At 37.0% G+C, this 16,900-nt stretch overlaps 2 protein-coding genes across 4 annotated transcripts in view; both read right to left on the minus strand.

The window, feature by feature from the left end:
* Positions 1-15,277, minus strand: part of CPNE1 (copine 1) — a 54,869-nt gene extending 39,592 nt beyond the window's left edge. Inside the window, exons 1-2 of one of the 3 annotated variants that reach the window (XM_014066618.2) lie at positions 15,158-15,176; positions 12,212-12,266 (exon numbers count right to left, since the gene is read on the minus strand). The gene's annotated coding sequence lies outside the window, so the exon portion shown is untranslated. Of the gene's footprint in view, positions 1-12,211; positions 12,301-15,157 lie in introns of those variants that run through there. The other 2 variants (XM_014066619.2, XM_087720275.1) reach the window with 2 other exon arrangements.
* Positions 1,870-12,298, minus strand: RBM12 (RNA binding motif protein 12). The gene is made up of 2 exons (XM_087720274.1): positions 12,212-12,298; positions 1,870-6,147 (listed from the first exon to the last, which is right to left on the minus strand). Exon 2 carries the CDS (start codon positions 6,124-6,126, stop codon positions 3,478-3,480), a length of 2,649 nt encoding a protein of 882 aa, XP_087576400.1. The 5' UTR covers positions 6,127-6,147; positions 12,212-12,298; the 3' UTR covers positions 1,870-3,477.
* Positions 15,278-16,900: the final 1,623 nt, after the last annotated feature.

Genomic DNA, 16,900 nt, shown 5'->3' on the forward strand with positions numbered 1-16,900 from the left:
ATACCTCCTCTTTATGTAAATTCATTCAATCTCACTATTTCCAACAAGGCTTACTCTTAATTATCACTAACAATTTCAAAGCAAGTTATCTATTTCTGTAGTAAGGTATTGCTGCAACTATTAAGATTATCAGATTTCCAATTCAAAAAATATCACTTTTATAGTATGCTTGCTCTTTAACCATCAATTTAAAGCGAATATGTGTAAAATTAAAACAAGGAGCAGCATTATTATTCAACTAATATATGCTAAAAACAATTTTCAAAGTGACAGTAAGTTTAATCATTATTATCCTTGGCATACTGATATGTGGTATGTCTCACTTCTATAAGGGTTTGATTTTCTGATGCTCTGTTTTTATGTAAAAGATATTCTATCCTTCAATTAAGAATGTTCCATGTTTAATCAAATTAATGTTTTTCAATGAAAATTACAGAAAAAATCTATTGAATCTAATTAGACCTATAATGGATCCCAGCACAAGAGGAACCTATCTCTGGAAGGTGAATTCTTCCATTTCCAGCAAGTTTAATTTTTATTTACAATATCCTCATACCATTTTCAAGATTCAAAGAAATGGCTTCTCAAAAAGTTACTAGTGAAGAAAAGAATAAGGTCTACTCCCCATTGCCAGCTTACACAAATTTCTAGGACACTTTTAACCTTACTGAACCTTTAACACAGGTTCCAAAATTCACTTTAACTTGCATTATGGAGACAAGAAATTTTCTGTGGCTGATATCAGACATTACTATATTAAGATTCAATCTTTGTTAATCATAACTGGACGTTCTTGTGCATGTGTGAAGAAAAGCTCTGGTTCCTCTCCTAACAAACAGAATCATATGTTGCAGTTTGTTCTTCACTTCTATCTGGTCTTCGGGTATATATATATATAGAAATCATACTAGTGTATGATTTTTAAGATATTAAAAACTACTGAAGTAATGAGATATCCAACACCATCTGCAAAGCAATATTAAATAATTATATATAAGAATCTCACACTTCTGTAATATTTTCTAGAACAGCGGCCACCAACTGGTGGTCCACAGAAAAATTATTTGCATTTTTATATTGCACTAAATACTATTTATCTTTTTAAAAAACTATATTAGTGGTCCGCAGGATTTAAAATTATGAATTTAGTGCTCCCTGAGGTCTAAAAGGTTGGTGACCCGTTCTAGAATACGCAGAAGTATGCTAATAATCTCATCTCAAATACTATGACAGTCATATAGTTAAATAAGAAACTCAGCACTTTAATTGCAATTCGCACCGTGAAAAGCAATGCTGAGATGCAATTTTAAGTATCAAGTAAGTCACACATTATTTTCTTAATCAATTGTTCCATTAAAATATCTAGCTGGAACCAAAGATATCACTCTGCTCACACACAAAATTGCAGCTCATGAAAGTTTTATATTAGTAGTTGAAGTATTTTTCTTCATGGAGAGGAACTTTTTGATTCAACCTCTCAGTGAGCTGGACCCTCATGTACTGAAAAGAAACAATGAGGCAATTTCTGAATGATTCCTTTGTCTTCCAAAAATCTGTCTTTGAAGACATGGGAACTTACCAGAGCAACATGTGAGACCATACTCAAGGCTGCAGCAAAACAGGAAATCAATGAAACTGTCTCTCCATTCCCTTTCACCCATAAACTAATGGGGCTTTATTTATGGAACAGCTAATCTGGATTCAACTGAGATTTTTTGCTTCACAGAAACGATTCCCCCCATTAAATAACGATTTTCAAAATAAAAAGAAATTTTCATTTCCTAGTCAGATCACCAACCCAAATTCTGTATTTTTATTGGCCTTTGCTGTTGAAGTACACCAAACAATTAAAAATAGATAGCTCAAATCTTCAGAAAGACAGCTTTATTAACAAGAGGCTTAGTAAGTTTAACAGTGTAGTACAATCAATCATGTCATTTTTTCAGGAGTGCACCATCTCAGTTCCTGTCAAAGCAATTTCAAATCCATGAATTACAATAGTTGTAATGCAGCCACCTCTTCATTGCAACACCTTCACACCGTCTTTCAAAGAATTACTGAACTGCAAAATTCCTCTCCTGATGTAGCATTCAATAGGCTTTTGCATCCATCTTACACAATGGGTGAATAGAACAGTCGCCACTTGCATTTCTATATCAAAACAGGCTGTGCACTTCAAATGTTCCATCATACACAACTCAAAAGATACTGTTTAACTAGGAACAGAATAGCTTTTAAGTTGTTTAAAATACAATGATTTTCAAAGGGTTTTTCAAACAACTTATTTCAATCTTTCCATTTTTGAACTCTTAATCATGAATAGTCCAAATTTCTACTTTGATTTGTCTATATAATGGTATTTTCTCTTTCCTAAGAAAATCCTACTTAAAAAAACAACACTACATAGAGATTGAAAGTGAAAATATAAGCCATTGTAAAGACTGTAAGAACTCAAATGTACTGGGATATGTTTGCAAAGCTTTAATGTCTTAAGTGATCCATAGTAATAATTCACAAAAGTTCAAGAAGTAATAGTAACACAAATGATTACTAACATTAACACTTCGCATCAGTCCCTTATGTTCACGTTTTAAACCAAGAGATTTCATAAGAATGTGATTCAAAAAGATACACAACATACACAGTGTACAAAAACCAAATGATAAGCATCCTATTCCAACTGTAACATACAATCCTAACAAAACCATCTAATCAAACAATTTTTTTCAAGTTATGGCATTGCATGGCACCTTCACGTATTCATTTTAATCATACAGTGAATAAACATGAAGAACGACAACAAGGGTACCTGCACTTGTGGCAAATATATTCTATATCAGTTGCAATAATAACTAAAATTATTCCACAAAAAAGCTGGAATTTTACGGATTGTTCTGTTCATATATAGGAAAACCACCTATCTCTGTAATTTCACTGTCCATATAACCAAGAATCTTTGAAAACAAGTACATAAACAATCTGTGTATACTTTGACTTTATTCAGTTGCAAAGTAATGCTTTAAAAACAGAAAAATCTTTGACTCGTGTAAACAAAGAAATTCAGCCAGCTTTTAACCAACTCTAGGAATATCTAGCTTCTATTTTACAATGGCTTCAATAGCACCCACTAAGAGATCACTAACTTCATCATGACAATTTTCTTCAACTTTCCTAACTTTCAAGGAACCAATCTGGACTCCATGATGAATATTTCATGGTCAATTAAGCATTAGAAAACTTCTCTATTAATGAGAATCCTTTTCCATATATCTGTACTGGCAGAACTGCACATCTACTCTGATGCATATTTTCTCTTTCAGCAATTGTTCTGTAAACAGTTAAACCAGTGTTCTCATTTTTATCAAAACAAATTTGAAGTTTAAACAAATTATAGTTTCTACCTGGAGCTACTATAAAACAGTCTGAATGCATAAATCACAGCACTAATATCTAATCTACAAGGATGTTATACTCCAACTAACCTAGAACAAGCTTGACCTTTCGTGAGCCTATTGGTCTGTCATTCAGATCAACAACAGCTGCCATTGCTTCATCACGAGATTCAAATGCAACCATTGCTTCACCTGTAGGCATGCCTTTCTCACTGTACTTTAAACACACTGAACCTGGAATTACTTGATAACCATAGAAAAAATCCAAAATTTCATCCACTGATACAGTAAAGGGCATATTTTGAACTTTAATGACAGTAGGCCCCGGTTTACCAGACCCAGCTCCAAACCCAGGTGGCCCAGTCATATGCATATTTCCAGGTCCAGGTCCAGGTCCAAACCCTGGAGGTCCACTCATATGTCCAAGCCCAGTATTAAGACCTGGGGGTCCACTACCAAAATTAGGAGGACCAGTTAAATTACCAGGACCATTCCCAAAATTCTGAGGACCTCCTCCAAAACCAGAGGGGCCTGTTAAATTACTAGGCCCACCTCCAAAACCTGGGACATCAATACCTGCACCAGGCAGAACAGGCAAGCCACTGTTTCCAATAGCAGGCATTCCTGGCCTGGAGTCACCAAAACCACCTCCTCCTATTCCTGGTGGTGGAAGAGGAGGACCAAATACATTAGAACCACTGAAATTGCCAGGAAAATGAAAAGGAGGACCACTCTTTGCATCTTTTGAACTACCACTTAAGAAAGAATGCTCATCCCCACCAGCATTCTGTACTCCTGGCATTGCTGCACCCCCTTGTAATGGCATTTTCAACAATTTTTTCCCCTGAGAAGGAGGATTTCTCTCAATTTCTCTCATTTCTTCAAGAGAAATCACTCTCAACACAACATCTCTCCCATTCAGTTTCTTTCGATGTAGGCGCTCTGACTTACGAGCATCTTCTTCAGTTTTGAATTGGACCAGCGCTTGTCCTAATCCTTGTCCATTAGTATCAACAAGTATCTGTATGGAACTCTCCTCTATTGCCAGCCCCTCAAGAAATTGAAGAATTTCCATTTTGGTAATATTGTAGGGGATATTAGATATGTGTGCACAGAGTTTAGATGGGCTGGTCTCTCCTTCTGCATTTATCATAATTTCTCTCTGATCATAGTTGAAATTCTGTAGTCTTTTCCGTATCATATCTATTTTTTCTAACATAGCTTTTTTAGTTATGGGATGAACTTGAATGAAACGATTTCCTATGTATTGCTTATGATGACACAAAGCTGCTTTATAGTCAGTTTCATTTCTGAATTCAACAAAACCTTCACCAAGTGCTTTCCCATTGGGTCCATAAGCTATGTAAATACTGTCTTCCACAATATCTAGTTTTTTAAAGAAATCAATTACATGTTTGTTCTCAGATTCAAAGGGAAGACCTTTCAAATAAACGCAGAAACCCTGATCATGTGGAGACCTGGATCTTGATCTTTTCTGTCCATTAGGAGATTTGGACATAGAGAGATTTTGAGGAGGAAGGTTTTGTCCAGAAGGACCCATAGTTTGCTTGAATGTGATATGACCTCCTGCAGAAACCCACTGTCTCTCTGTTGCCGGACTAACTTCGACATAACGCTGAATCATCAGCATCCTGTTTCTTTTCAAGGCTTCAAAAGTATCTTGAGGAGAGCAAAACTTAACTAGTCCATTTCCATTATTGCGCCCCACATGATCTTTCAGAATATGTACTGCATCCACACGGAGTCCATGGAAAAAATCTTTGACATCAGACTCTGTTGCTGAAAATGGCATTCCATGAACACTGACATACAAATCGTCTGGATTGATAGGAAGAGGTTTCACACTACTTTGAGAATTGATCTGAATAGCATTTATAGGATTCATGAACATTGGATTCAAGTTACTGTTTAAATTCATTGCTGTTCCAGACCCATTCATTCCAGCAGGCAAAGGAGCAACAGGTGGGGGATTCATAGGAGGCATTCCTGATAAAGGAGGCAGAGATGTTATAGGTGGGACAGGAGGCACAGGAGGTATTGGGGGGACAGGAGGCACAGGAGGCAATGTAGGAACAGGAGGAGGAACAGGTATGGGAGGAATAGAAGGCATTGGGGGCAATGATGGTAAAGCTGGAATAGGAGGTATTGGTGGAGGTGGAACTGTGTTCATTGGCGATGCAGTACTAGATATAGTAGAGCTAAAAGTGGGGCTTCCAAAAGTAACACCCAAATTGGGAGGTGCAGTTCCCATACTAGCAGTGGAAAATGTTGGTATGTTTTTGTTGCTTTCGTGAACTGAAGTAGCTGCAGTTACAACACTAGGAGAAGGGCTGTTAAAATTAGATACTGTAGTAGAAAGAGTCACTCTACTGCTTATTCCAGAACTAGGTGGTGGAACAGATCTGCTAGCATTTGCTGGCGGTATATCTAGATTTGCTGTTTCAAAACGCCTACGACTGAGTTCAATCATGTTTTGCATTTCAGTTTTACTGCTCAGCAACAGGGTGACTTTGGACCCTTTAATGGTACCACCTGTGCGCATCATACCAAGCCTTGCATCTTCATCAGTGGCAAAGACGATGAAAGCCTCACCCATCTCACCCCCTACAATATGCACGCCCCCATCAGGAATGGTCAATCCAGAGAAGAAGTGACGAATGTCCATAGTCCCCGCCACAATTGGGAGACCTTGTAAGCGGATGACCACAGCCATGCTGCGCTGAAATACACACACCTGCAGATGAGAAAAGCAACGACTAGGTCAGACTATTCATGACACCACATGTTTAACCTAGAAATCATTACTTTTTAATGTACCTCAAGATCTTGAATGAGAATTCTATTTTCTACATCTATTTACATGGTACTTTCTACACAGACTAATATAAAAGCAAGATAATAACAAGTCTTTCATGTAAACTGCAACATGAAGTGACAAAGCTTAAATCCAATCAAAAATTGGCACCAAAAAAAGAAAAACACTCCAAGAAAGCATCAAACCAGAACTTTACGTAATCCAATCCACAAACTGCATTTAAAGCAGGCTGGAGAAATTATAAATCAAAGTTTATATTTCAGGCCCAAACTATAACAAAAAGTTTTTTAAAGATAAGCAGGCATTAAAACCACAATTCTAGATATCCAATCACTTAGCATCTTTGCATCCTGTTCATGGGCCCTCTTCATCCCTTGGTAGTTTCCTTTTCTCTCCTATAGTAATTTCTTTGTGTACACTAGAAGTTTTGACACTGTATTTGGACAAAAAACTTTTGAATTTCTAGCCACTATAGAACCTTCCATTTTATAGGAATAGGCTCAAAACCAACAGTTCATTCTTATTTCTCAGTCTGTATAAAACCAATGTTAGATCTTTCTGCTACTAACAGTATTAAAATATAGCCATGAACATCTCTGATTCTGCTAAGTAGCAATGATACAAATATTTCTATAATGAAAGATCAGGTATATCTATGAATGAATACACTATCAAGAATTATTATTTAACATATGGTTTAACATGGAAATCCTCTTCCAAACAACATTAAAAAGAATGCTGGGATTCAAAAAATCTGCTATTAGAATTCATCATTTCAAAAATCCCAATCTTTAAAAGCATTTTCATGAAGGGGACTACTTTTCCCTCTATCCATCTACCTGCCTGTTTACTTAATTAAGTAGAAAGGGATCTTTTGGAAGTCCACCTCCAAAACTGTCAAAAATTTACCCATCGAATACACAAGAGAGAATCCTCTACTACGGAGTTCCCTAGCTATAGAATACATTCTCCAAGGAGATTTGTTCAGGCCATATTACCGTAGAATTTAAGAACTGTATAAAAACTCATCTTTCATCAAATTTTTACTTGACTGAGTTTTGATTTTAAATTTGCCTTGTTTTTAATTATTTCATGCTTTATAATTTGCATTTCTAATATTGTACATTCAATTGATACAATTTGCCTTGTATTTTACATAGACAGAAAAGTGAGACAAAAAATAAAAATGGGAGGAACCCTTCCTTATTTAATTAAAGTCTCCTTATGGTTGCAGAGAACATTAATTTGAAACAAAAAAAACTAATAGTCCTAAGAATGAAAGCTCAACCAATGCCTTAGAATTTATAACACAGATAAAATAAGACAGGAAACTAATAAAAGTTCATGTTGCTAGAATATTCAAAACAAAATTTAGTTTCTTCTTTAAATTATATGTGTGCATTTACATCTCTCTCTCTCTCTCTCCATTGTATTCATCAATACAGGTAATTCTCTACTTACAAAAGTTCATTTAATGAATGTTCAAAGTTCAACATACCAAAAAAATGGCTTATGACTGTTTTTCACACTTACAACCGTTGAAGCATCCCCATGATCACATGATCAAAATTCAGATGCTTGGCAACTGACTTATATTTATGATGGTTGCAATATCCTAATGTGACCTTTTGCGACCTTCTGACAAGCAAGTCAATAAAGTCATAGTCACTTAATAAACATGTTACTAACTTAACAACTGCAGTGATTTACTTAACAACTGTGGCATGAAAGTTCGTAAACTGGGGCAAAATTCACTTAACAAATGTCTCACAGCAACCAACATTTTGGGCTCAATTGCAGCCATAAGTTAAGGACTACCTGTATATGACACACTGAGAAGATATTGAAATTGGGAATGGTAAGACTATGATGGTCTACAAATTCTGCAAAACATGTAGATATCCAATCACTTGCAACATCATAAATTCTGCTATTAAAATTGAGATTAATACCGTGTTTCCCCGAAATTACATGTCCTGATAATAAGACCATGCCATATTTTTCCTGTGGACAAAAATATACGCCCTCCCCCAATAATAAGCCCCCTGGACAACTCCCCCTCCAGCCAGGCAGAGCACCACTCACCAACCCAGTAATATTCCAAAGGCGCTAAGCCGCGTGGCACTCTGCCCGGCTGGAAAGAAAGGTTGTGTGAGTACTTGTTCTGCCTCCAGCTCACGTGTCTCACCATGCCCAACTTTCCCTGCAGGGCTGGGCCAGGCCGCCACCGCCCCGCTGCCATCCTCCGAGCATAACCGGCTTCCAAACTCTGGAGATCCGCTGCCGAGTCTTCCAGCAGTGGCCGCTCTGGGACTACGCTCTATGGTTGTGGGCTGTCTGTTGGAAGAGAGTCTTCCCACAGCCAGCCTACAACCATAGAGCGTAGTCCCAGAGCGGCCGCTGCCGGAAGACTCAGCAGCGGATCTCCGGAGTTTGGAAGCCGGTTATGCTTGGAGCATAGCGCCAGTGCCCTGGCCCAGCCCTGCAGGGAGTTGGGTATGGTGAGGCAGGTAGGCACACGAGTTGGAGGCAGAACAAGTGCTCGCGCAACCTCTTTCCAGCTGGACAGAGCAGCATGTGGCTTAGCGCCCTTGGGATATTACTGGGTCGGTGAGTGGCGCTCTGCCTGGCTGGAAAGGGGCGTTGCCGGGCAGCTGCTCATGAGTGTGGTTACCACATGGCAGCTTTGTTGCGCTGCTGCAACAGCGCAACACAGCTGTTTGCCCCTGAGGCTGTGTCTGGCTCTTTGGACACCTGCTCACAAGAGAGCAGCCACCCGGCAATCCCAAACCAATAACACCCCCCTGATAATAAGGCTCAAGCAAAATTTGGGGGGATCAAAAGAAAACAAGACCCTGGAAACACGGTACTCCCATACCTGAAAAAATGTGTAATAATTAAAAAAACCTTAATGACAAGGAAAAATTGGAGAGGCAGTTTTTGTGTCACCTTATACAACACAATTGGGTTTCCTTTTATTATGTACAAAAGGTTGTGCCAAATCAGAAGGCCAGAAGCATTCTTTATTTGGGGTGTATTGTACTGCGTTGACAACATAAGCTACATCATATCTGAACCTGTACTATGGTTTTCTTCAGGCTACATCAGGGGTGTCATCCTTGTGTTGTTATGGCAGCGTCATGTGATGTATCAGGACTGTTTCCCACTTCATAAACTGGGCATGGGTCTGGCACAGTATGACACATCCGATCTGCGTTTGACAGTCCTGGGCTAGATCATCAAACCACAGACCCATGTGAGCCTTTTTTAAAGTTAGTCAAATTCCTGGTTGGGTGTGCTACCACCACTGAATGCAGATCCTAGTCAGTTTCTATGATTAAGTATTCTATTCAATTCTCAAGCCATTTTCTTTAATGCAAATCAAAATGCAAAATGATACTCCAACGACGTCTAGAGGCAAGCCTGCATCTCCTGAATTTTTAAACCAATATGGTGGGTAGGCAAAATAGTAATCAGTTTTTCATATTATTATCAAATTGGAATTGACAACTGCTCTGGAATTGGTTGCATGCTTTCCTACATAAAAGCTATATGATTATAAAGAGTGACATCAGATGGGGGCTCACATGAATTTCCACTAACCAGAATGTCAAACATGTCATAGGCACCCAAACTGAAAAGCCAGACACAATTAAATATTGTTTTGTAATAATATTTAATAATATGTACAAAGGTTATTTTATGTAGTTATTTTTCCTGCTAGCAAATTCTTTATATGTATTAAAATCACTATTGATGAATATTGTTAAAGAAAGTAAATAAAATCTTCCAAATACCATAACAGATATTAATAAAAATGCATTTAAGTTTCAATGGGAGAAATACTGTATCCTAAAAATATAAGTTACTCAAATGGAAGACAGTTCAAAATCCACACAAACTAGTTAACTTTAACTACAAATCTGAGTTGTAAGGCCAATATATATAATAAAGGAGGAATGAGTTTAAAATTGAGTTCCTATGTAATGGTCACATGTAAATATGCCTAATGCTTTAAAAATTTAAAACATAGAAGCAGTCCAATTTGTCAATATTAAAAATATTTAATATCAAAAGCAAATATTTAGTAGAAAACTAGAAAATTATCTACTGTAACATTGATCATTATTGATCAACCAGGAATAAAAGAGAGGTATTTAAATGCTTAAGACATATATGCCTTTGGACTGTAGAACCTACCATGAATAAATTTGTAAGTTGAGTGGCAAAACCAAGTGACCTACTCAGTATTTTAGGCAATATAATTGCTTTAGCCTTTTCTTGTATTATAAAGACTTAAGAGGTTTGTTTTGCATTAACAATCCACATAAATATTCACATTTTCCAAAAGATTCAGGTATTATGAATCAAATATTCAAATTCTACTGGTGTTTTTATTCAGATTTTAAGAGATATACTGATTATTAAACAAATTACAGGTTTGAAGACCTAGCCAAAGACATTTGCTTTTCTTTGAGGCCATCATCTGATAGGTTAAACATAAGAAAAGTCATAACAGCAGGTCAACTATTGTGAAAATACGTAAAATATATGTAAGAACACTACAATACATTTCCAAATACAAGTTTTGGCTGTAGGTAAGCTGGAGATTTTTCAATATCCATATAAATACATTATTTGTATTAAATACTTATGTGCTTAATATAACACATAAGTTACTATAATTTTCAATTACTAAGCAAAATGCAATTACCATCTAAGAAAGTAATTACTAACTGAAAGAATTATATCCAAAACTTTCTCTGCAACCATAAACAATTTTGAGCTACATCTCTCTAATCAAATAATTCGGTCTAATAAATTTGCTCAAAATACTGGGATTTCACAACTTACAATCATTTATTTAGTGACCAAACGGCACTGAAAATAATGACTTTATGACCAGTTTTCACACTTACTATCATTGCAGCATCTCCATGGTCATATAACCCAAAATTCAGACTCTTGGTAAATGGAATGTATTTATGACAGTTGCATTATCTCAAGATGATGTGGTCAACGTTTTCCACATTCTACAAGCACACTCAATGGGGAAGCCAGATTCATTTAACAACCATGTTACTAACCTAATTGCAGTGATTTATTCCCTGTGGCATGAAAGGCTGTAAAACTAGCAAAACAACTGTCTTGCTTAGAAAAGCTAAGTTTGGATCAGTTGTGGTCGTAGGTTGAGGACTACTTGTATTAAAAGACATTAAAGGTAAAGGTTCCCTCGCACATATGTGCTAGTGATTCCCGACTCTAGGGGGAGGTGCTCATCTCTGTTTTACTGAATAGATATGAGGCATATATAGCTTTAAAAAAAACTCAATGACTCTATCTGTTTTCATAATGATAGTAAAAAATTTGTACAATAATGAAGCCCTTTACTAGTTTTCGTATCTTCACCATGCTACTGGCATGTAGTAATGTTTTATATCTTGATAGCTACTCTATATTTCAGATAGAGCAAAATAAAAATAAAGAGAACTATGATAAACCAATTTTATAAAGCTCTAATATTTAAAACCACATATTTTTGTCATAGGGAGCCTATTTAGAACAATTTAAAATGTAAAAAAAATAAAAATTATTACTTTAAAATACAAAACAGAATGATTGTATATAAACAGCCTCTTCATATTCAAAGTATAACCAACCAACATATACAAGCACCATAATATTGCATTCTCCAGAAAGACTCTGTCATATATTCAAGAAATGTTCTAAATCTATTACTTTAAAGTAAATTTTTATTTACTTTACCACCTCTCTCATTGAATGTGTGTGTGTGTGTATATATATATATATATATATATTTATATATATATAAAAAACACTGGGAAATAAAGGAGAAAAAATCTGTACTGTTTTGGTGGCTGAAATGTTTAAAATCAACACATATATTCAGAATCACTGCAAAATAATCTTGAATTGTCCAATTGTGCTCATTAATCATAAATATATTTTGAGAGCATCTTACCTGCAAGGAGAGATGGGCTTTTTTCCTTAAACAAGTAGTAGAAGTCAAGTCAATCCTGTGGGCAACCAATTAAAACCAACTTTTAGACTGCAATAAAGAATAAATGGAGGCAAGAATCAATGCAAGCAACATATAGCTACAGTTAACAGTCCTGCATTAAAGAAACCTTGGGGACAAAACCATGATAAAGTACTCCCAACATATAGCAAACCACAAGTGTGAGCATGTCCAAATTAAAACTTTCATTTATCCCTCACACTAGTTCACAATAACAGCAATTAGTATTTATTTTATATCAAAGTACAAACATAAACATGAAAATAAACTAAAAAACCCATCTCTCAAGCTTATATGCTCATTAGATATATAATTTGCCAATACTGGTTTCAAAAAAATGATTATTTTTCCCCTATCAAGAAAAATTAGAATTTCTCATCCAATTATATAGGAAAAACCCCTCTAATACCTTTAAGATCGTGCCACAGTTGCAGAAATCAGATTAAATCCTCAATACCATACATCAACCTTCCATTCACATATTCTGCTATGAAACTATTACTAATCAATTCAGAGTTATTAAAAAAAATGGTGTAACCCAATGCAAATTAGAAACAGGGCAATTCCATTCTCAACAGAGTAGACCAAAATATTATTCCACAATCAAAAAAGTACCAAACATTCAGCAACGTTGTCCATTTTGGCAGTTTAGGAATACCTCCTTTACTACAAATCTGTAATCTGGCACCAGTAACTACAAAATCTAAAATAATATCCTACTTAAAGAAAGAAGACTAAACCAACAATAAACAGAAAAAAAATGTCATGAATACCTCAACAGGTAGTGCTGTTAACCAAGTGTATTTAAGCATTAAAGAAAGGAAGTTTTCATTGACCTGTATTCCAATAATATATCAAAAATGTTTAAAGCTGGCATAACATAATTACGATTAATACTTTCCACCAAATTCAAATTAAAGCCTCAAATATTAGCAAGGAAAAAACCACACCTCCAATCTGTAAAACTGACCAGAATATTCACTGTTTTTTAAAACAAGGCTGCTAAATTTTCATGTTGGTTTATGAAAGAATATATTGACATAAATTGTACTTTCATTTACTAGGAAATCTTGAACTTTTTACACATTTCATTTTCATATAACAGTCAGAAGTTGCCCATAAGACATGCCAGAAGCTGCAGTTTACTTGACATTTCTACTAAAAACAACCTGTCAACATGCTGTTTTCCCCTTGCTTCTGTTTTGTATAAACTTCATGCATGTCTATGTATTTAAACCATCAAAATGTGGTGTGTGTGTGTGTAGAGGGGGAGACTAATATGCTGAAACTTTTTGCAATGTCTGTATCTTCATCATTCCAATGTTGATAACTGGGCTAATTATTTTCACAAATCTCACTCCCAACATCTACAACTGAATTTTGAAAGTACACATCAAAGTCCTATGAAACTATGATACTTGTGAAAGTATGACAAAGTGAAATAGTCTAAAGTACAAACAGCTTCTCAACATTTTCTTGGATCCTTTGGTTAGACAATATAATTGCAGACTTAATGTGCTTACCCAACATCTGGGAAGAGAACAGAAATAAGAAAACAAAAATAAATTAATTCGCACTGCTGAAAAGTCAATATTAAGACAAAATGACAGACAAGCTTTCCAATTCAAGTTCACCGAACTCAAAATACCAAACCTTATTTCTGAAAACTTTTATAAAGCTGTTTTATCCATTTGTACTTCAACACATTTCAATTTCTGCGACTTTTGACTTTTTAAAGTATCTAGTGAATGCACATCAATTATTGGTTCTGCTTAGGATTTTTTTTGCATTTTTACCATTGTCCAAAATGAAAAACAAGTCAACATAATAAAGTATCCAATATAGCTCTATATTATCAAAATTTCAAAGCATGACTAAATTCTATAATTACTTTGACTCTCATCTCTCCAGAACTAATGGATTTGTCATATCTTTTTCAACATAACTTTTTTTTTAAAAAAGCATCCAGGCTGAACATATTTACCAAGCCTTATGAAAATATTTCCTTTAAATCACTTTAACCAATACTGACATTTGTTTTCATGTTATCACATCACAAAATTGTTTGCATCCAAGGACCAGTTTCAAATTTCGCATTTACGGAATGAAAAGGTGCAGTCAATGCATGCCTTAAGACCATTCACGATTAAAACAGAAAACAAAAACAAATACACACCAATACCGGAACTTGTATAAAATGACACTCGTTATCACTCCGAAAAGATCAAGAATTAATTACATTAGCATTTTTAGATTAAGCCAAGTATCACTAACGAATATGCGCAAGAGAGCAATTTTATTCAACCCAGAAAGCAGATGTATTGCAGTAGCTGTGATCGTTGCAGCATTTTCCGCAGCCAAGGCCATCTTGGCTTAAAATCCAAAACAGCCTCACTTCGCTTCCCTCCCTTTTAACGAGGGCGCTTGCACTTTTCCTTGGCCGGCCGACCAGCGACATCAAATTAGGCCCGAGGCGGCCCCGGAAAAGCCTGGCTTCCCGCAGCCAATTTACGGTAAGAGCACTAATACTCACCTACCCCAAAAGAAACGGGGTTACAAGACGACGAGGCCCATAGGCAGTTTTTCACTGCCCGGAGCCAGCTCAGCCATTCACAGAAACGACACAAACCTGCACGCCAAGACTAATATACCATGGGGAACGTTACACGTCCTCCGAACAAATCGTACCGATGAGCCCACATTATGGAGCTAAGACTTAGGAGGTAAAGAGGCTCTGGAATTTCCCTCAGGCCTAATTCCCGCCCCCTCCGCGCCGCAGCCTTTGTGCAGCCGCAGTGAAAGAGCGCCATGTTTCGCTTGCAGCCGGGGTGGGTAAGCCCGGTCTCCCCTCCCGCTCCTCAGTGAGGCAGGAGAGTTCCGTGTTCTTACCGAGGAGCCTGTACGGGAGAGGAAAAAGGGTTAGAGAATGAAACCAACTCGCCGCCGAGCCCGGCGCCAGCGACCGAGCAGCGCCACAAAATGGCTGCTCCACCGCACCGCCTTCCTGCCCGTCCCCTGTTGGGAGGCGGAGAGGAAAGGAGGGTCTACAATGGGCGGCACCCCAAGCAAACCAAGGTGATGCGGCGAGAGTTTTCGGGAAAATTAAAGGCACCAAGGCATCGCGCTAAAAGCGCCTCCTCAAAAACCTTGTTTGCTGCTGAAGCGGCGCTAAGCTGCTGAGTGCTCTTAACAATTAGTATTTCCTTTGCACCGAGCGCTTCGGTTAGTGACCTTCCTTCATTAAAGGCACGAAGTACTATTTTGAAAAGTACCGATAATTTTTCTGTGAATATGATAACTAAGCGGGCGTAACATACAATACTTAACAGGTACCAATAGGTCTCCTCCAGCGATATCGACACCCCCACCCCCCACCTCCCGTTTCACAGACACGTTCAGCTTTCAGGCTAAAGCGTGGCTCGTTTCATCACGGCCGATTGAACGACCCACAATTGCCTACACATTGCTCTCGAGTAAAAGTGTAAACCACGCGTTTCAAACTATACCCGAGGAATTTACACAGCGTTACTCCGAAAGCAACTAATTGCATCAGGTGAAAATAAAGTCTTCCCACCCTCGGTCCAGCTTGACTCTTACCAAGCACACGAACACCTACCTACATGTTGATTTCTTCGTAAGAAAAGAAAAACGCTGTGCAGGTGCCTCCTTGAGGATGATTTTGTGACTGGGTGCCCAGCTCATTTTCAGCTCAGAAATTTAGGTCTATTCTCTCAGGCCAGTAATTGGGTGCCACCGTGTCACCTTTTTTAACTTTTTGGATTGGGTGGGGTGCTGTCTCCTGCTGCCTTCAGATTGCCTTGTGGTTTTGTGCATTTCATGGATCCAGTAGTATACCCCTATGGGCATGTTCGTTCAGATATAAACTTCCTTAGATGATACAGTAATATATAATTACACTGCATCGATATATATGTTATTTTCTAATAGGATAGGTATTAGACTCTGAACAGCTCATTTTTGCACTCTATGTCAGTATATTAATTTTATTTTTTAATAACCCCACACAGCTCACATTAATTGGGACACTATTTTGTTAAATCTTCTTTTCTTTCATTCCTAAAATCCTTAGGGGTTATACTTTTGGATTTTTTTTTTGTCTGATACAGAGTTGTTAATATTGCTTTTTGAGCGAATTCTACCAGTAGTTAGGGCTGAATCTTTGGGCTTAAATAAGTATTGTATAGATGCTGAGTCCACAAATTCTAAGGATTAAAATATAAGAGTTAAAGCTTGCAAAACTAATGGCATTTGACAAGCACCAGGACAGTACACATTTTTAAATAGACATTTCCAGATTTCAGAAACCATGTGCGCTTAACCCACATGGTCTTTTATTTCAAAATCTTAAAGTTGTTGGAAAGATGGTAAGACTACAATTACAGAAAGCCTGGAATGAAACAGATTATCTGGATTTTTTGAGTATAGGACAGAACTACATCAGTTACTGTGGCTCAGTGGTTAAAGATACTGAATTTATCAGCTGGAAAGCTGACAGCCCTTTGTGATCTGAGTGTTGCACAAGGCAGTGAACTGTTATTTGTCCCAGTTCCTGCCCACCTCACAGTTCAAAAGTATACAAATGTGAGTAGATAAATAGGTACCACTTCAGTA

This window comes from Thamnophis sirtalis, unplaced genomic scaffold, assembly GCF_051295495.1.
Source record: "Thamnophis sirtalis isolate CommonGarterSnake01/CBP01778 unplaced genomic scaffold, rThaSir2_p1.2 scaffold_7, whole genome shotgun sequence".
Lineage (NCBI taxonomy): Eukaryota > Metazoa > Chordata > Lepidosauria > Squamata > Natricidae > Thamnophis > Thamnophis sirtalis.